General features: G+C 37.2%; 1 protein-coding gene across 1 annotated transcript in view; it reads right to left on the reverse strand.

The window, feature by feature from the left end:
- Positions 1-3,182: 3,182 nt before the first annotated feature.
- ZNF804A (zinc finger protein 804A) overlaps positions 3,183-21,796 on the reverse strand; it is a 280,523-nt gene continuing 261,909 nt past the window's right edge. Inside the window, exons 3-4 of the mRNA XM_028122193.1 lie at positions 8,680-8,810; positions 3,183-6,426 (exon numbers count right to left, since the gene is read on the reverse strand). Coding sequence (XP_027977994.1) covers positions 3,183-6,426; positions 8,680-8,810 — 3,375 coding nt within the window. The remainder of the gene's footprint in view (positions 6,427-8,679; positions 8,811-21,796) is intronic.

Raw genomic sequence — 21,796 nt, forward strand, 5'->3', positions numbered from 1 at the left:
GAAGGATCTTGCGTTTGAGATTTGAGTTCAAAACACTTGGCAGATATTCAGGCTGAGATGCCCCATGGACAGTTTGATATTGCTGTTCAACTCATAAAAGAATACATCTCTATCTCTATCTATATATCCGTATAGCTAGATATATATGAAAGAGAGAGAGAAAGATGGTAGTTGAAGGTATGAATGAGTTCCCTGACATCCAATGTGAATCCTTTTGTTACTCGGCTACAGTTACTTCCCATGTTCAGATTTATTTTATATTCCAAATCATTCATCTTTACAATAGCAAATACTATAGCAATGCTTGTAACTAGCAGACTAGAGACTGTGGGTAAGAGATAGTGTTGGAATCATTTAAATTTCCCAATTACATAGAATGTACAACAATTTATAACTGGATAGGACTGGAATTTCAGCCCCAGGCTCTATGAACAAGCCACCATCCAGGGCCCAACGCTACTGCCAGGGTATGACTGTTACTCTGGCCTGACTCCTGCTACCATCAATATGCGCATGCCTGGTGGTCCTCTGACAGCCTCATTGCCTATTGAGTCCACCCTGTCTTACCCTGTCTGATCGCTTTGCTCATTGTTGATCTTCAGTCATCAGCCTGATTCACTTGATTCTGGGGTTGGTGTTTTCAGAATAGGTAACAAGTGTCTCATCATACATGCATTTTGAGTCCTCAGTGTATAACAGATGCCCCAACAGTGTAAGCAATCTCTGATCAAATAGATCAAATACTCAGATGAATTATTTATAATCAGAATGGCTTTCATATGCTTAACTACCCTTCATTTCTTCTCCAGCCTTTGAAATCCATAAGAACCAATTAATTTATCTGTCAAGTTGAGTTTCAATAGTTTTAACTGACAACTTCCCTCCTCAAACTTTTCAGAAATCTCTGTCATCTAGCTAATAAGTTGATTATAAGTAAGCAAGTGTATTCTGTTACACTAAAGAGTTAAGCACGCCTGACCATATCATTTAACAAAAAGAAATGTAGGAAAGCAATAGAATTGGAGAAAAAAAAATAAAAGGAATGATAACACGGAGAAAGAAAAATGGAGACACACATACACACAAATGATGTCTATGATGAAATTGAGAAGGAAAAGGTCAAAGGAAAAAGGAATTAAGGAATAAGAACAAGAGGTAAGAGATGAACAAGTTGGGATGATGGTCAGAAGATGACAAAAAGAAGAGAGAAAATCTGCATATTTTAAAGTCAAACACTTGGTTTGATTTTAAACAGCAGAAGCAACGATCCTGATCTGACAGATTAAAAACAAACTGGGTCAGCATTCCCCAGTAGATATTCCCATCTATTTTATCTTCAAAGATAGTTTCAAACATTTTGCTTGGGGAAAATTCAACTGTTCCAATTTTAGTTCCCATTTTTGGAATGTGTTATCTCAGAACATATGAAATGGAATTGCTTCCCTTACTATTTTTATCTTCTTATTTGTCAATCATAAAAAGGACATACACAGTCTCTTGCAACCGTTTTTCAGGAAAACATTGAAATCAATGATTATTATAGTAAATAATCAAGAAAGTAAACAACCTAGATTTTTCTCCCTTATCTCTCTATTTAAAATAGAGTTTAATAGAGATTATTCTCTGATGGGAACATGCATTTATGCTCAATATTATTTAGGGTAACCCATTCCTACAGTAGACAAAGGAAATAGCATTTCCTCAGTAGAGCATCACTTAAATGTTGCTCTCCCTTTGGAAGGACTTCCGTCCCGAGATTCATTGCCGGGTTGCCATAATCCTTTATGATTTGCACATGGTCAGGTGAACCCTCTCTACTAGACACATAGACTTTGTCTTACCAAGTGGCATGGACTGGGGTACATACATATTGGAAAGCATCCATATTGGAAGAGTGTGATGTTCCTAGCTTTCTACTGAATAATTATACTCTTTAGTACATGTAGAAGCACTTGAGTGAATGATCATGCAGAGGTCATTAAAGATAAAGCAGAATCTGGAAGGGTGATGTGGAAATTTTCTAATTGTTCCCAGGTGATTTGGAAATATGATACAAACATGACTACTAGAAAGATTTGCAGAAGGAAGGGCTATTTATTTACTCTCCTTCCCACTTCCAGATTCTCAGTTGAGAGTATAGCCAGATACAGATTGTGTTAATGCAATTCTGTCCAAGGTGTTATATATGGAGAGTGATTAATTAAACCCATTCCTTAATCCATGCCAGTATTATTATATACATATATTTCCTGCATCAATTAAAAATAAGCATGATACATTCGAGAATTTTGACATACAGAAATGTTGTAAGAATTTATATTGGTTATTTGCTATTTCTTGTCTACTAGTGCTGTTGTATAGTTCCTGAAAGAATACTATGTACTTTGCATATTTTTGAGTTATCTCCCCCCTCAACACTAACATTACTTTAACAGAATTTCCATGGTTTATTGTCTAGAGGGTCAGTTGTTCAGGAAATATAGTAAATTCTGAGTATAAGCCTCATTAGAACAAACAGAAAAACAAATGGCCCTGTTATAGTTATTCTGAAGGATGGTATTACAGTTTAAGTATTGATAGAGCTCCAAAGGTATTCTGTTGAGCCTCTGAGGCTCAGAGATGCCAGTGTACAGAAGAAACAATGTAAATCCAAAACCTACTGTTACTATACATTCCCAGGACAGTGAAAACGAACTAAAACAAAGTTTGATTTACTTAAATACTTAACAAAAATTTATTGCAAGAGATATATTTCACTGAATTTACAGTTTCAAGGAACATGGTACAAAACGTAGTGCCATCAGCTTTGTCTAAACATTAAATAGGTGCAAATACACAAAGGTTAAAAAAAAAACCAAGGAGCATACTTTACAACATAAAATACAGTACTATAAATATATTTTATGTACATTATACATACTCTTAAGACACCATCTTAATATACAGCATATATTGTATTGATTTGCAAACTATCCAGTGCCTTAATAATATTATATATCAGAAACTTAAGAATTTATTTGCATCATTACACCTACAGTAAATGATTTCATATCAGCGAGGCCGTATCTTGGCTAGTTTATTTCCACCATTCAAATAGGGAATTCGTTATCCACGAAGATGAGCGTTTACGCATATAGCAATAGTTTTCACACAAATATTTTCTCTCCCTCGTATGGCGATGACTAGAAGAGGGGCTGTAGTGGGATGACAGTAGGGTGCGGGGAAAGCAGCGAAGGAAAGAGGGCATGGGGTAAAGGTGGGAAAGCCAGATGGCTAGGATGAAGAACTGAAGCTGGGATGATTGGCATCTGAGGAGGAGCAACAAAAGGTGGCTGATTGCCAGGACAAAGCCGTGGTCCGACCGGTCCTACTGAGATCCGAGGTAACGGTGTTCTGGGGAGAGCCGGAGCTTGGGACACAAACTGTTGGTGGGGCTGGAGCACTTTGAAGGTTCCCGCGGCGGCGGCGGCGGCAGCGGCGGCGGCGGCGGCGGCGGCCGCGTGCTGCTGCAGAACAGCGTGGTGGAGAGTGGTTACGGAGGTAGAACATAAGGGCTGTGGCAGAGGCAAAGGCTGCAGAGGTGTGCTAGGCGGTGGGAGGGCCGCTGGAGGAAAAGTAAACTTGACCTTGTTGGCCAGCATGTTGGGCGGCAGGATGTGCTGGTAGACCTCACAGGGCAGGTTTCGGAATTTCTCGGGGTTTTCTATTGGGATCAGTAGTGCCTGTTCTGGTAAAGCTAATGGAGCCAGGATTTGCTCTGTCGTTACAAAGGTGTGACCACTGACGGGGGCTTCCTTGAACGGCAGGGGCGGTTGTGTGTTAAGGATGCCCGAATTAAAACGCAGCCACTCGGTGGATGCCTCATTCACCTTTCCTGGCGGAAGGGCCTCGGCCAGTTCGTAATGGCAGAGGTATGATTTCGGCTGTGACTGCCTCAAGCTCCTCTCAGGATTAGGCACCTTGAGAGGAATTTGCTTCTCGTGAATATTTATATCCTCACTTCTTTCTTGGCGTCCCAGCAAGGCATTGTCCGTTTCTTCTTCCGTCGGGGCACTGGCTGCGTGGCCAGATGCGGCGTGTTCTTGGGAAATGTCTGCCGCTTCCCCGGAAGTGGCCGCCATCACCGAATGCTCAGCCTCGCCCCGGGCTTCAGGAGCAAGGGGACTGCCCAGGTGCAAGGTGTGCTTGTCTTCCGCCTGATCCGCTGGGTCGGAGTTCCTCTCCGCATTCGCAATTTCCTGTGCCTTTATTTCCCCGTTTTTGTCCTTACTTACTAACTCATCCTGGTGACCTAAGGAAGAATTGCCTTTCCTGGGATAATGGGTGTTGTCTTTGAGTTCAAAAGCTTGAGGTCCGATGTGGAATCTGCTTCTTTTTCTCCTCCGTTTCCTTTTAGGCTTGCAGGGAGCGGAAGCCCGGGGCGGTCTCAGAAATTCCTCTGGTATATAATTCTGTCGATTTAAGCTTTCGTCTGAAGAGTAAGAACATGAATGTTGTCTGCGTTTTCGATGGGATCTTTCTGATTCGTTAATGAGAGAATTGTAACCTCTTTTAACAGCCTGGTTCTGACTCAGGCAGCTCATGTCGTTTTGAAGAGCTAGGCATCTGTGATCCTGACTACAGCTGGCCATTTTAACTTTCCAACTACAGTAAGTTCTGGAGTAAGTTAAATTAGGTTTCCCAGAATGTAGCATTGTTGGATTGGATTGTTCACTTAAAACAACTGAGTTCTTTGTACAGTGATTTTTAGAACTGATAGCATTATTACTATCATATTCAGTGTTCTGGGCTTTACACATTTCTTCATTTTCACTTAAGCATATGGACGACGATTTGGGCCTTTTGTCAGGTAGCTGATGTGAGTCCAGTAATTGCTCTGCAGCTAGACACCGCTTTTCTGAAATTGTTTCCAGTAGATTTTTCCTAGTTATATCAGTGTAACAATTTTCTGATTCCATTTTGAAGCGAATTTCTGGTTCTTTGGTTTTCTCCCCATGGTGATGCTGACATAACTTTTTTCTTTTTTTCTTCCTTCTACTTTTATGGAACCAGTGTTCATGAGTATCTTTCAACCTTATTTTGTTATATTTCTCATCTAGAGTGTCCTGTTTCACTTGATTTTTAGTCAAATTGTATTTTTTTGTTCTTCTGATCCTACAGGAAATATTTCTATTCCTCTGACCCACAGTCTCATTTTTTCCAGAATTACAGTTATTGGAGGGAGTATCAGCAACCAAAAGAGGAGTGACTTGGGTGCATTCATTTCTGCTACCTCCAGTGTCATAATCAGTGAGTCCTGCAAGAGAGGTGTTCTTGCATTCTGAAACTGGTCTCTTGCAAATGTCTTCTCCCCTCTGCTGAAAAGAAAGATCATTTAAGGGCAGCTTATTTTTATCTAGATGGTTGTTTAATTTAGCTGCCTTGAAGTCAAAACAGAGAGGATTACAGCTATAGGAAATTGATGGTTGTGTAGTTGTGTAAATCAGCATTTCTGATGGCCACTGAAGGATTGTGGATCCATCTTTGTTAAGTACAGGTACAAATGGCTCACATGGTCTCTTAGATAAATCTGTTTTTTTATGTAAGGTTATATTTTCCTCTTCAGAATGTGAAGGGGCCAACCTCTCAGGACCATAATTTTTATTTGCAGTTTCAACTGTAGATGCATCACTGTCCTTAACATTTTCCTCTGTGGTAGTTTGCAAAGATAAGCAATCATTAGCGAAATCAAGAACTGTGGATTTATTTCCTAACAATTCAGAACTGTTATCACTCCTAGGTATGTCTTCATTAATAATAACATCTTCCAGTGGTATTTGATCTAATGGGACTGAATTTTGGCAATCTGCATCGGAAGATAAAGGGAGTTGAAACTGGCAAAATGAGGGTAATAGAAATGTATCTTTTTCACTAATAAATTCTTTCATCTCTTGAGTGTGAGCAGTTTCTTTGTCAGTGCACATTCCTTCTGGTGGATGAAAAGAGTTAGCTTTCTCCTCAGAACTCAAAAGCACATCTGTTGGTGAAGATAGTTGAAGATGACAAGCACCAGGGACAAATCTACTTTTTCTGCTAAATCCTTTTTCCACAGAGGCATCATCATTGTATTCGGAGAAGGCTGCAGCTGAAGACTCCAGCTTCACGGATGCTTTCTTTGGAAATGCAAAAGAAAAGCCAATTTTGTGTCTGTGAATTCCTTGGGCTTGGTCCCCAAGTTGGTTATTTTTTGCTGTATAATTATTTGCACTTTCTGGATCTGCAGCAACAGTGGTAACATCTCTAGTATTCTTTTCACTGTGAATCAAAGTATATTTGAAATCTTCCTGGTTATTAACTGAATCCACAACAACTCTTTGGGAAATTTCATTACAATTTTCTTTCACAGTAACAGTTGTTGACTTGAACATGGGGCCACTTCCAGGAGCACTACAAAAAGAAAAGTGTATATTAGGTAGGACACTTTTGAGGAAAAATGTTCAAACATTTATATTTTAGAAATGTCATCATAAGATTTCTTTTTCAAATTTTAAAATCTTCATAAGAGAATTACTTTCATATAGTATAGTTCCCTTCCATAGTGCTACAGCTGCATTTAGTTATTGGTTATTGTTTGGGATAAGTTGGTCATACTCTCTTGAAGTTACTTTTACAGCTATCAACAGCAGTGCCAGGGACACTCCTGTGTTCTCAACCAGTTCTTCCTGACCAAGATTCTTTAGACTCATGGCTTCTTCAGTGGTATTTTGGAGTACTGTAGAATCGCTAAAATAAAATTATTTAAATTCACAAATACTTAATATCATTAATACTATGTGGGGAATACGAAGAAAGTTTTAAAAAAATTATGACTTCAGAAGGGCTGGGAATTCAGTTCAATAATTCAATTCAGCCAATGTTCACTGAGAGTCTACCCCAGGCAAAGAGGAATGTTGCAATGCAAAATTAAGTAAGAGATACTAACTTTAGAACTTCTTTTAGACTTGCTGTTCTTAATATTTGAAAATTACCCTGAAGTTATAAATAATATCATAATATACAGTAAGTATAGGACAAAAGACTATTTACTTAAGATGTAATTTCTGTTTATTTGGCATTGCAGTACACCATAAATAGTGGGTTCTTAATAAAAAGAACTATACTGTCTGCCACATAAACAAGGAGCTACCTAAATGTCATCTTTACCAGAACAGAATCATGCTGTGCAGAATTTTCCATTCTATTAAATTTAGTTTCTTAGAAGTTATAAATGCCCCCTAATTTTTTAGTTGAATATTTTCTTTATGTAATCTGTAACACAATCGGCCATTTCACTGCCATATTTGATATTAAGAAACAATAATACTTCTTATTTTGCACATCTTTAGAGGCCCCAAATTAATGGGAAAATTGTGTACCATGAAATATGTACTGTTATTGAAGAAAGTAATTTAGATAAGAAGTTTTTCTTTTTTTCTTTTTTTTAAAGATTTTATTTATCTATTTGAGAGAGAGAGTACAAGCAGGGGGAGCAGCAGAGGGAGAGGGAGAAGCAGACTCCCCGCTGAACAGGGAGCTCAATGTGGGGTTCATCCTGGGACCCTGGGATCATGACCTGAGCTGAAGGCAGATGCTTAACCGACTGAGTCACCCAGGCGCCCCAGTTTTGCTTCTTCTTGTGCATATCTTATTATTAACTCTAGTTTTCTCATTGTGTTAGAATTTACATTTGCAAATGCTACTTTCAGACATTAAATTGCACAGGCCCTATGATTCTCTATAACATTAACTTGCACTTGTATAATTTTTCACTTATTACCACAGAGAGTAAAAATATCTGGTTGGTATGATTGAATAGCAGTTGTGTTTGTTTTTAGCAGTTCCCTAGAGGATTCAAAATACATTTAAATTTTCCCTTGATTTTTCCAAACTTGACACCCCAAAGAATTTTATGATATAACAATATATTCCCTACCTCTATATCCAGTATAAAACAGATTTGCTATAAAATAGTTTCATTTTAAACAATAATAAAAGAGGCCTGTTTATTTTGGGTTAGGTGGAGAGAACACTCTAAAAAGTTGTCTTCTTTTTGGAACAGTTTCCTGGCCTGAATTATAAATTCTGTATTGTAACACTGTGACTGTTCACTGTTAGAAGCAGGTCAAAGTGTGAGATCTTTGAACTTCTAACAGTTGTTACTGTTTACTCACAGTGAAATTAATTTTGACTTGCCTCTAAAGTTCATAGGGTCTTTCTAACCTTTATTTTTTTTTATAAAAGATACTTTCAAATAAAAGTTCTCCAAATTTTCAATTAAGAATTAGTTCCTCTTAAAACTCCTTTTTTAACAAAGGTCATGAGATGGTGCTTTGTTCTCTTCTTCAATCGAATACTTTGAATTTCCACTGAGGAACAGAATGGCTTTCAGCCAAGTGTAAATAGCAGAGTAATTTGAAATTAATTTTTTAGAAAAGTAAAATTATAGGAATATTGGCTTTATATTGAAATGTGCATTAAACAGGTCTTTGCATAAAATTCAAATTCAAATTACTGTCTGCAGCCCACAGAAAGCCATGAAAATGTGAGTCTCTTATTCTGGGTACAGAAATAAATAGAATTATGCCCTTTATTTCTATGTCCTTTTTTTTTTTTTTTGGTCATTATGTTTTAAGAAAACTTAAGATTTCATTGCACACTCACCACACAGTTTCCTTTCTTAGCTCGGCCAGCTTGTGCAGGCGTTGGAGTGCCTTTTCCTGTTTTCTTTCATCTTTCCTGGATTTAGATGCTACATTTCGAGCAAATTCCCTTTGTTTCAGTTCTTTGAGCCTCTGTTAAGAAATATGGAAATGATTAATAGTATTTGGCTCTTTGGCAATGTTAAAGTTACTATTATTATTGTGGGAATTTTCCAGTACATTATCTTTGACCTCATCTAAGGAAAATACATTTGTGACAATTCACTTCTAGTAAAAATATTTTTTGTATCTTTGACTTGTGAAAATGCCAAGGCATGTTATTACATTAAGGATATAGCTAAGCCTTAGCTAAATTGAAATTGAAAACTTTCATCTCTGCTTACGGATTCTTCTGCCAAGGTTCTCTGGTTAATTCACATCAAACTGTTGGCGTCTAATAAACCCCTAATTTTCAAACAAATTTAATGAGCTTGTATATTTCAGTTATATATAATAAATTTCATCATTTTGATGCACTGTATATTAGAAAGGTATCTGGGTCTCTTCATATTTTCTAAGAAGAGTAAATGTTTTATGTTAATCCATAAGGCAAATAACCTCCATTAATGTGATTTAGAACAATCCTTCCCCTCAAATATCAAGCACATTCCCCAAATAATTCAAGATCTGGGAAGAAAAGTGATAGTGCTTTTTAGAGATTCTTTTTACATTGGGCATATTTTTCATCTGTATTAAAGGAGCTCATTTTTGGGGTTGAAAAAGTTTTGACCAAAGAAAGAGAATGTCAACTTGAATAGAATTGATAAATAGCCATGTATGTGGCATGCTTTAAGAAAAACCAAAGTGGTCCCATGTCCCAAATATTTTCAATATAGTCTTCTACAGAGAGAGTATGTTAAAAATAATTAAAGTACTATTTTTTTCTCATGAAGGCTCATGGTGTTATGCATTTGTGATATGTCAGAGTCTTCGAGTAGGACTCCTAAGAGAATAAAGCATACACTAATCACATTTTTATGAAATGATTGAATAAAGTCTTAATAAATGCCTTATACATATACACTGGTGTATGCCAGGAGGTTAGAACAATGCCTGGTATATAAAATACCTGTTCAATAAATAGCTGTTGATTTATATGTGAATCACTTAGACCCTCCAAATTAGTAAATTTCTCACCTCAAAAACAGTTGGTCATACTGAGGAAATAATGTCAGACTCCTGGTGATCCTGAATTACATCTACTTAATTTCACCTACATAAGACCATAGCTTAAGCTTCAAATAATATCTAATATTTTAATTGATGGGATTTATATAAGGTTTGTATATATACATATATAAATTATTCCAGAATAAAGAATAATTATTTTAAAATAATATAGGATATGATCATAAAAAAGATCTAGATTTAGAGTATAATAGGGCAAGAAAGTTTTAGCTCTAAATTTTAGGTATTCATAATCTTGGTCACCTCTATTTCCTAAAACTTTGAAGTCATATCAGGCCTTATTCAACAGACAGTTATTGAGCACTGGTGACAGTCACTCTGTTAAAATGGCTAGGATTTTAAAAATGATTAAACAAAATGTCTTTACCTTTATATGGCTTGTGTCTGTGTGTCTGTGAGTATGTGAGTAAGTGTATGTGAGTGTGTATATGCATTTTGCAGAAATAAGAGAACACACACAGGAAGAGATAATAGCAATCATTGATTGAGGTATTTTTATTGTGCAATGTAAGAACAGAAGAGGGGTGCCCAAAAAATCCCAAGAAGGTTACCTGGGAAAAGTGACATCTGATTTGAATCTTCAAGGGTATAAAAAAACATGAAGAAGAAGGGTTGGATGTTGGAGGTGAGAGATTATTTCAGGGAAATTTTGTGTAAATGTAGAAATAGGAGCTTGCGTATTCTAAAAAAAAAAAAAAATGCAGGTAAAGAGAAGTATGGTTAAAGCAGATTGTATGTGTAGAGGTGATGAGAACTGATGAATTACAGGGTCTAACCAAACCAAACCGGTCTATCACATTATGAAATGTGCCTGGAGGAAACACTGAAGGATTTTAAACAATGCAATGCTACAATGGGATTTTCATTTTATCAAGAATCATTCGGGATCAGTATGCATGAAATTTTGCATAGAACAAGATTGAAGACAAGGAGATGCATAGGTAGGATACGACAGTGGTCTAGGTAAGAAACACTAAGAACCTTTTATAAGGCAGTTGCAGTAGGGAGAAAAAGCAGAATTGGTGACTTATTTGATGTGCATAATTGAGTGGCCTAAAGGATATTACCTTTACCGAGAAATACTACCTGCCATTGTAAGAAAGAGGCATTCAATCAAGAGAGGGTTTGGCCCTAGGAAGAGGATGTTAACAGAATTTGAAAGAAAATAGAAGCTAAATTCTCTAAAATAAACATTTAAAAGACTCAAAGTGCCAATGAAATAAAGCAAAAAAAAAAGTTGAAATATCAATGTAAAAATTAATGTTCAAAAAATTTTTAACTCTTATTTATAAATAATGATATTTTAACAAATTGAGACAATTTATTTCCTACAAGATCCTTTGGGAGATGACAGATGACAAGAAAGTTAGACTTGACTATTTTTAATAAAATCTTTAGTATATAAATTAATTTATATTATATATATGAATATATAATAGTAAGTTAAAAATATAATGTTTCTAACAAAAAGCAAAGCTTTTCTAAAGGAAGTATATGAAATGCCAAGAATTTCACTATTTACTGTTTCAAATTAACCATTATGATTTGAATTACCTGTTTCCATTGACATAGTAGTTAAAGATCAAGGAGTCCATCAATTACCAGATGCCAGTACAGTTGTGTTTCCTGTGAATAAGTGAGTGATTGACATGGCTGGAATAAGACTCTAGATGCGCATTTAGAGAACTGTGTATATTTAGAATGTATACGTTGCTTTAGTGTTGTAGGGGTTGTCAAGAAGCACCAAGCTACTCTGCTCTATGGTTTTCAAGCTGTGCTTTTAGGTTGGGCTGACTTGGCTGCGATGCATATATCCATTTATCTCTCAGCAAGTATTAATTGAGTGTACATTATGTGTCAGCTGTTACCTAAGCACGGTTGATACATCTGTGACACGGAAGAGAAAAAGCCTGTTTGTTTCTTGAAATGTTCGTGAGAGTTGAGAAAGACAGACATTAAGATGTATATAAATAATTTAGTTGTATACTTTGGGAGATAGTGAAAATTTTGGTGGAAGAAAAACGGAGTGCATGCAGCAAGGAGAAGGTACCAACTTCAAATACAGTGATTAGGGAAGGGTTTCCATTAGGTGACTTTTCTGTTTCTGTTTTACAATGACCATAAACTTAATAGCTTAAAGCAGCACAGATTTATTATCTCACGGCTTCTGAAGGGCAGTAGGCTTATACTTTGCTCAATCAAGCTGTTGGTCAGGCTGCATTCTCATCTGCAGGCTTGGAAAAAATCATCTGCCAAGCTCCTGGAAGTCATTGGTAGAATTCATTTCCTTGTGGTGGTAGGACTGAGAGCCCTGGCTCCCGACCACCTGACAGCCAGAGCCACTCTCAGCAATTGGAGCTGACAGCAGTTTCTTGTCCCATGACCCACTTAGAAGTCATCTTACAACATGGCAGTTTCTTCACCATCAGCAAGGAAGAGTCTCCATTCTGCTGAGACTGAGTCTTCTATAACACAATCTATATAAAGCAACCTAACTAATGGAGTGATATCCTATTGCTTTTTTCCTATTTTATCAGTTAGAAGCAAATCACAGTTTCTATCCACATTCAAGGGAAGACTAACTGGGGGTCGACTCAGGGTGTGTCCCCCATAGAATTTGTGTCTCCCCATTGACAAAGTGATATTTGAGTAAAGACTGTGCTCTACTCACACAGAACAGTCAGAGTAAAAGGAGTAGTGAATTGCAGGTTATTTTGTTTTGATTACTGCTCTTAGCTGCATGTTAGTGCTGATGTTCCTTAGCTGCAAGTTTATAAGGGGCAGGGAAAAGAATGATCTGAACCACAACACTAGGCAAGTGACAGATGATAGAGGAGGAGAAAACTCAGGTCTAGTTTCCAGATAGTTCTGCACTATATGCAGGCACCGCCCAGAAGTGGACAGTGCAGCACTCCAGCCTTTTTCTGGGACATTCCTCAAGGACAGTGATGAAAGGAAATCCTCCCAGTGGACAGACTTTGGATCAGTGAACCTTGTTGTTCATTTTGCTTGGGAGGAGAAATGGCCAGAAGAGATATACTGATTCATGGGCTGTGGCCTATGGGTTGGCTGGATGGTGAGAAACCTGGAAGGAACATAATGGGAAAATTAGTGACAAGGAGGTCTGGGGAAGAGGTATGTGGCTGGATCTTTCTGAATGGTCTAAAAACTTGAAGATATTTGTGTCCTGTGTGAATGCTCCACAAACGGTCACCTCAGCCGAAGAGCATTTTTATATTAATGTAGAAAGGATAACCTGTTCTGTGGATACCAGACAGCCTCTTTCCTCAGCCTCCCCTGTCACTGCCCAATGAGGTCATGAACAAAGTGACCATGGGGGCAGGGATGGTGGTTATACATGGGCTCAGCAACATGGACTTCCACTCATCAAGGATGACTGGCTATAGCTACTGCTGAGTGCCCAATCTGCCAGCAACAGAAGTCAGTACTTAGCCAAAACAAATGAACAAAGAACACAAAACAGAAACATACTCATAAATACAGAGCACAGACTAGTTGTTACCAGAGGGGAGGTGGATGAGATAATGGGTAACACAGGTAAAGGAGATTAAAAGGTACAAACTTGCAGTTATAAAATAAATTAAGTCACGAAGGTATAAGGCCAGCAGAGGGAATATTGTCAACACTATTGTAATAACTTTGGTGACAGATAGTAACTAGACTTATCATGGTGATCATTTTATAATGTCGAATCATTATGTTGTATACCTGAAACTAATATAATATTGAATGCCAACTTCAATTAAAAATTTTAAAAGATAAACAAAAAGTGGAAACAAAACAAATAAAAAACAGCGAGCCCTCAATATGGCACCATTCCCAGGGGTGATCAGCCAGTTCCCTGGTGGCAGGTTGATTAAATTGGGACAGCTTTCTTTTGAAAATGACAGTGTTTTGTTCTTCCTAGAGTACATGCTTCCTCTAGATATGGACCTGTACATTCCATGTAATGCTTCTGCCAAAACTATTGTCCATGGGCTAACAGAATGCCTTATTTATCATCACAGTATTCCACCCAGCATTGTTTTTGATCAAGGAATTCACCTCACAGCAAATGAAGTGTGACAATGGGCCTATGTTCATATAATTCACTGGTTTTATTGTGTTCCTCACTGTCCTGAAGTAGCTGGTTTGATAGAATGGTGGAATGGCCTTTTGAAGACTCAGTGACAGCTCTAGCTGGGTGGCAATCCCTTGTAGGACTGGAGCACCATCATCTAGGAGGTTATATATGCTCTGAATCAGTGTCCAACATATGGTGCTATTTCTCCCATAACCAGATTGAAAGGTTAAAATTCAAGGGATACACATAGGGATGGCACCACTCAATATTATCACGAGTAACCTACTAGCAAATGTTTTGCTTCCTGTACACAAAACCTTATGTTCTGCTGGCCTAGAAGTCTTAGTTCCAAATGGAGGCATAATTCCACCAGGAGACACATCAATGATTCCACTGAACTGGAAGTTCAATCTACTACATTGTGACTTTGGACTCCTTAAGCTGCTGAATCAACAGGCAAAGAAGGAATTTGATGGGCTGGATGAGATGATATGTCTTGTTCATCAAGGGCAAATGGACTGCTGCTCCACAATGAAGGTAAGGAAAATTATGTCTGGAATACAGGCGACCCTTTTTGATGTCTCCTAGAATTGCCATGTCCTATGATTAGAGTCAATGGAAAGCTACAACAACCCAGTTCAGGCAAGATTATTCATAGCCCACACCCTTTAGGAATGAAAATTTGGGTCACTTCACAAGAGAAAGAACAGCAAACAGCTGATGTGCTTTCTGAGGGCAAAGGGAGTAGGTGGTGGAAGAAGGCAGATATAAATACCAACAACAACCATGTGACTAGCTACAGAAATGAGGACTATAATTGTCATGGGCATTTCTTCCACATTTTATTATGGATATGAATATATATATATATATTATGAATATTTATGAATATATATAACCTTTATTTTCTTCCCTCCTTTATCCTCTTATTATATAAATAAGATGTATCAAATTTATATCATAGTATTTAAATGTTAACTTTACATCATAGTATTAAAGTTCCAGGGTATCAAGGAGAAGAGTGAACACCACCCAACCACTTTGCATCCTCTTCTGAGGAGTGAATGTGTTTTAGGTTGTAGGCAGCATAGTTGTATCATGTTATGAAGCATATGACCTGTTATTACCTTTATGTGGAGATTCACTATAGTTTAAAGTGTGCGTATGGGTGAGAAGTTGACAAGGAGTGGACTTGTGATGGTTAACTGTATGTGTCAACCTGGCTAGGCCATAATATTTGGTCAACTATTTGGTCAATATTTGGTCAAAGCCAAGTATTTGGTCAAATGTCCTGATGTCACTGCGAAAGAACTTTTTGAATAAGATTAATGTTTAAATCAGATGAGTAATCAGATTTACTCATTAAATCCTGGGAAAGCAGATTACCTTCCATAATTCATGCAATCAGTGGTAGGCCTTACAAGCTAAGACTAAAGTCCCTGGGGATGAAAGAATACCTCCAGACAGCCTTTGGACTTGAGACTGTAACATCAACTCTTTCCTGATTTTCCAGGCTGGTGGTCTGCCCTGCCAACTTTGGACTTGTCAGGCCCACAATTGTGTGAGCAAATTCTTTAAAATTTCTCCTTGTCATCTATCTATCATCTCTCTCTCCATCCACATATGAAAGGTAAATGCACACATAGTTCTGTTTCTCTGGAGAACCCTGATTAATACAGTTTTTCACCAGAGAATGGGTAGTCTGTGGTAAACCTTGCAAATTGCCTTCACTTTATTAATTATAACCTTCTACTTCTCATTATTAACAGAATTCCAATTTGGGGGCTAAGAAAAGTACTCAACTAAAATAGTTAAAATCCCAACCTCCTTTGTAAATAAGAGTGGAAAAGTGATACATGCCTCACTAACTGATGAATTTTAAGTAAATATCTCTGAGGAGGACGTCCCTGGAAAAAAAAAATTAAAAAGGAAAGTCTCATTAGGAGAAAAGTTCCCTTTCTGGTTTTTTGGGTTTTTTTAAACCCTGTCATTTGCTTCCTGCTCATGTGTAATTGTGAGTCTAAGATGGGCAGCAGCCATCTTTCAGTTGTGAGGCTATCAGCTTGGCAGAGAAGGTCTAGATGCCAAAGACAGCAGAGCAAAAAAACAAAAAGATTCCTGTTCCCTAATAGCATCATTGAATTACTAGGACTGATTCCTTATGTAGTTTTGGATTAAAAAAAAAAAATCCAACTTATTTGAGTTTTCTCTTAACTGCAGCTGAATATAATCTTAAATACTCATTGTGTGACTGGATAATTCACTTCATATTCTTAGACCTTTGCCTCTACGGATGAAGATGCTGATGATATCTAAAGTTCTTTCCAGTTTTTACACTCTAAAATCAATGTTTTCAATGCCATCATTTATGCTGGATTTAGATGATAGTAAATAATTGGTATAGTTAGAATAATAATAAGAATTACCTTGTTAGGTGGTTTCCCTTCTACAAGTAAATCCATTACTGCTTTGAATTGTTCCAATACTGCTGTTCCTAGTTTTGGATTTCTTAGTAAGTTAATATATCACCCACTATTAGTGTTTCCACAAGCTAAAAATTTCTTTTGAATTCCCAAGAGTTGTTTCTACCAAGAACTATTTTCAATGGCTTTTGAAAAACTGAGTATGATTTCTATCTTACATAGAAGTGATACCCTCAAAGAATTACAACTCAATCACCATCCCTATTTCCTGAATCAATTTGGCTCTTTTGGAAGACACTATGCAGTGGGTACTATTAGAATATTAGCAAATAAATTTCTTCAGAGAAGGTTAAGATATTCAAACGAATGGTATCACACTTCATTGTGTAATTTCCTTCTAGTCATTATTTAATCAATGGCATTATGCTGAGTGAACCTGTGGAAGACTTTTTTAAAATTTCTTTTCCCATTACTATCATGAATGTGTATCATTTGGACATTTTTCATGGCAGCATTAAAAGCATCTAATCTCTTAATGGCATATCAGATCTGAACAATATCTTTCCCTAAGGCCTCTCATTCTTTAGATTCCATTAACTCAAGTTTCTCTTTGTGGACAAAAACTCATTCTAGTTCTAATATAAAAGTCTTTGTAATCTGTATGTGTTCTGTCTAAAACCGATTTTCCAACCATTCAGTTCATTTTCTTAAGTGCTGGATCAGAAGTGTCTTGTGCATTGTAAGTGCTCATGAATGCTTGTCAAATTGAATTGGCACAGGATGGCAGTGATTAATTTCCTCATATAATAGGAAGCTTTGAAAATTTACTAACAAAATCTCAATAAGATCTTTGGTAGTACAAGGGAAGCAATGGAAACTCTGGTATAAAAAATATTGACACATTTAAAAATACACAAACAACTTGAGGGACCTGAAATTGAACAATAGTAAAAAATTATGGTTTGATTTTAAAAGGAAATATTATGCAGCTATTACCAAGAAGAATTATAAAATATTAGGAATATTGTTGTATTAGTTCTTTTTTAAAAATAGCATGCTAATAATTTATAATATAATCAAATGTATCTGTATCTATAGAGTAAAAATTCCAGAAAATATGCAACATGTTGATATTTCTCTTTGTAGCATAAAATCAGAAGAACTGTACTTTTATTTTCCACTATATGGTATTTTTCCATTTTTTTCCTTAGTAGTATGTTTTACTTTTACTTTGAGAAGAGATTTTTAAATTTAAATTTGAAATATTAAAATCAGATATATTTAAAAATTGAAAAAAAATTGCCATTATGTGGATCCTCTCATCATATACTCATATCTATGGTCTAATAAATAACTGAATTGTTCCAAATATTTCTATGCTCTCTCAACATGCACAAGTAAATCAGTATAACCCCCCAAAAAGGACAAATTCAAACTCGTGAATTTTTATGTACATAATTTTTAAAAATATGAAAATATTTGTGGATTAATATTTTTATCATCTCTTTGGTATAAATATAGTAGAAAATAATATATAGGGACAATAGTCAAAATCTGTGGGAAATACATTATACTACAGAGATAGAGATACATCTTTTACTCTTTCTCTCTCTCTCAAAAGTATTTATATATGTAATTGTAAGTGACTTATCACTTCGCATATAATGAAGAAATTATGAGTGAAGGATCAGCAAACATATTCTACTCTATGGAGGAATTTACTTTGAAGTAACATTATGGCTATGTTTTTTAGACATGTAATAAAGGCAGAATATCAGTTGTGTTATTAGGCAGTTTTGCTTATGACTGAAGATAACTTCTGTTTGGAAAATTGTGTTTGGGCTGAGAAGAATGTGAAGGATTTATTAACACCTGGTAAAAAACTGTCACTGGTGACCTCCCTGAGTGAACACTAGATTTGTCTCTTGTTGGAGCCAGAGAACTCACGGAAGCCTTTTGCAAGAAAGAATAGTGCCTATATGTGAGATATGGCTCACATATCTACCCAATTGATCCCCTCTCTCGGCAACTAAATTGTAATGGAATGCCAAAGAACAGAGCTCCAGAACTGCTGTGGGAATGTGAAGATCACAGCTGGGGAGAAAACACTTGTTATGATATGATGGCCTGTATTTTTTTTTTTTACTTTTTTTTATTATATTATGTTAATCACCATACATTACACCATTAGTTTTTGTTTTGTTTTGTTTTTTTTACCTTTAAGTTTTTGGTAACATTTTTCTTTCTTTTTTTTTTTATTATGCTATGTTAATCACCATACATTACATCATTAGTTTTTGATGTAGTGTTCCATGATTCATTGTTTGTGTATAACACCCAGTGCCCCATGCCCTCTTTAATACCCATCAGCAGGCTAACCCATCTCCTCACCCCCCTCCCCTCTGGAACCCTCAGTTTGTTTCTCAGAGTCCATAGTCTCTCATGGTTTGGCTCCCCTTCCGATTTCCGCCCCCCTTCAGTTTTCCCTTCCTGCTATCTTGTTTTTGTTTGTTTGTTTGTTTTTAACATATATTGCATTATTTGTTTCAGAGGTACAGGTCTGTGATTCAACAGTCTTACAAAATTCATAGCACTCACCATAGCACATACTCAGCCCCAGTGTCTATCACCCAGCCACCCCATCCCTCCTACCCCCCCACCACTCCAGCAACCCTCAGTTTGTCTCCTGAGATAAGAATTCCTCATATCAGTGAGGTCATATGATACGTGTCTTTCTCTGATTGACTTATTTCGCTCTGCATACTACCCTCCAGTTCCATCCACGTGGTTGCAAATGGCACAATTTCATTCCTTTTTTGGCTGTATAATATTCCATTGTATATATATACCACATCTTCTTTATCCATTCATCTGTCGATGGACATCTTGGTTCTTTCCATAATTTGGCTATTGTGGACATTGCTGCTATAAACATTGGGGTGCACGTACCCCTTCGGATCCCTACATTGGTATCTTTGGGTAAATACCCAGTAGTGCAATTGCTGGGTCATAGGGTAGCTCTATTTTCAACTTTTTGAGGAACCTCCATACTGTTTTCCAGAGTGGCTGCACCAGCTTGCATTCCCACCAACCAAAATCTATAGAGAACTTATTAAACTCAAACCCAAAGAACAAATGATCCAATCAAGAAATGGGCAGAAGACATGAACAGACATTTTTCCAAAGAAGACATCCAAATGGCCAATATACACATGAAAAAGTGTTCAACATCACTCGGCATCAGGGAAATCCAAATCAAAACCTCAATGAGATACCACCTCACACCCGTCAGAATGGCTAAAATTAACAAGTCAGGAAACGACAGATGTTGTCAGGGATGCAGAGAAAGGGGAACCCTCCTACACTGTCGGTGGGAACGGCCTGTACTTTTTTTTTTTTGGTGGTTTAACTAATAAGGATTTCTTTTCTTTTCTTTAAATTTTTTATTGTTATGTTAATCACCATACATTACATCATTAGTTTTGGATGTAGTGTTCCATGATTCATTGTTTGTGCATAACACCCAGTGCTCCATGCAGAACGTGCCCTCTTTAATACCCATCACCAGGCTAACACATCCCCCCACCCTCCTCCCCTCTAGAACCCTCAGTTTGTTTCTCAGAGTCCATAGTCTCTCATGGTTCGTCTCCCCCTCCGATTTTCCCCCCTTCATTCTTTCCCTCCTGCTATCTTCTTCTTTTTTTTTCTTAACATATATTGCATTATTTGTTTCAGAGGTACAGATCTGTTATTCAACAGTCTTGCAAAATTCACAGCGCTCACCATAGCACATACCCTCCCCCATGTTTATCACCCAGCCACCCCATCCCTCCCACACCACCCCCACTCCAGCAACCCTCAGTTTGTTTCCTGAGATTAAGAATTCATCATATCAGTGAGGTCATATGATACATGTCTTTCTCTGATTGACTTACTTCGCTCAGCATAACACCCTCCAGTTCCAACCACATTGTTGCAAATGGCAAGATCTCTTTCCTTTTGATGGCTGTATAATATTCCATTGTATATATATACCACATCTTCTTTATCCATTCATCTGTCGATGGACATCTTGGCTTTTTCCACAGCTTGACTATTGTGGACATTGCTGCTATAAACATCGGGTGCACGTACCCCTTCAGATCCCTACATTTGTGTCTTTGGGGTAAATACCCAGCTGTACAATTGCTGGATTGTATGGTAGCTCTATTTTCAACTTTTTGAGGAACCTCCATACTGCTTTCCAGAGTGGCTGCACCAGCTTGCATTCCCACCAACAGTGTAGGAGGGTTCCCCTTTCTCCGGATCCCCGCCAACATCTGTCATTTCCTGACATATTAATTTTAGCCATTCTGACTGGTGTGGGGTGGTATCTCAATGAGGTTTTGATTTGTATTTCCCTGATGCTGAGCGATGTTGAGCACTTTTTCATGTGTCTGTTGGCCATTTGGATGTCTTCTTTGGAAAAATATCTGCTCATGTCTTCTGCCCATTTCTTGATTGCATTATTCGTTCTTTGGGTGTTGAGTTTGAAAAGTTCTTTATAGACATTTGCAAATATTTTCTCCCATTCTGTCAGTTGTCTTTTGGTTTTGTGATTGTTTCTTTTGCTATGCAAAAGCTTTTTATCTTGATGAAATCCCAATAGTTCATTTTTGCCGTTGCTTCCCTTGCCTTTGGTGGTGTTTCTAGGAAGAAGTTGCTGTGGCTGAGGTCGAAGAGGTTGCTGCCTGTGTTCTCCTTTAGGATTTTGATGGACTCCTGTCTCACATTTAGGTCTTTCAACCATTTGGAGTCTATTTTTGTGTGTGGTGTAAGGAAATGGTCCAGTTTCATTCTTCTGCATGTGGCTGTCCACTTTTCCCAACACCATTTGTTGATTAGACTGTCTTCTTTCCATTGGACATTCTTTCCTGCTTTGTCGAAGATTAGTTGACCATAGAGTTGAGGTTCCATTTCTGGGCTCTCTTTTCTGTTCCATTGATCTATGTGTCTGTTTTTGTGCCAGTACCATACTGTCTTGATGATGACAGCTTTGTAATAGAGCTGGAAGTCTGGAATTGTGATGCCGCCAGCTTTGCCTTTCTTTCTCAACATTCCTCTGGCTATTCAGGGTCTCTCCTGCTTCCATACAAATTTTAGGATTATTTGTTCCATTTCTTTGAAAAAAGTGGATGGTATTTTAATGGGAATTGCATTGAATGTGTAGATTGCTCTAGGTAGCATTGACATCCTCACGATATTTGTTCTTCCAGTCCATGAGCATGGAATGTTTTTACATTTGTGTCTTCCTCAATTTCTTTCATGAATATTTTACAGTTTTCTGGGTACAGATCCTTTGCCTCTTTGGTTAGATTTATTCCTAGGTATCTTATGGTTTTGGG

The sequence above is a fragment of the Eumetopias jubatus genome, unplaced genomic scaffold (genome assembly GCF_037043125.1).
Source record: "Eumetopias jubatus isolate StellerSeaLion01/CBP00866 unplaced genomic scaffold, mEumJub1_p1.0 scaffold_3, whole genome shotgun sequence".
NCBI classification, from domain to species: domain Eukaryota; kingdom Metazoa; phylum Chordata; class Mammalia; order Carnivora; family Otariidae; genus Eumetopias; species Eumetopias jubatus.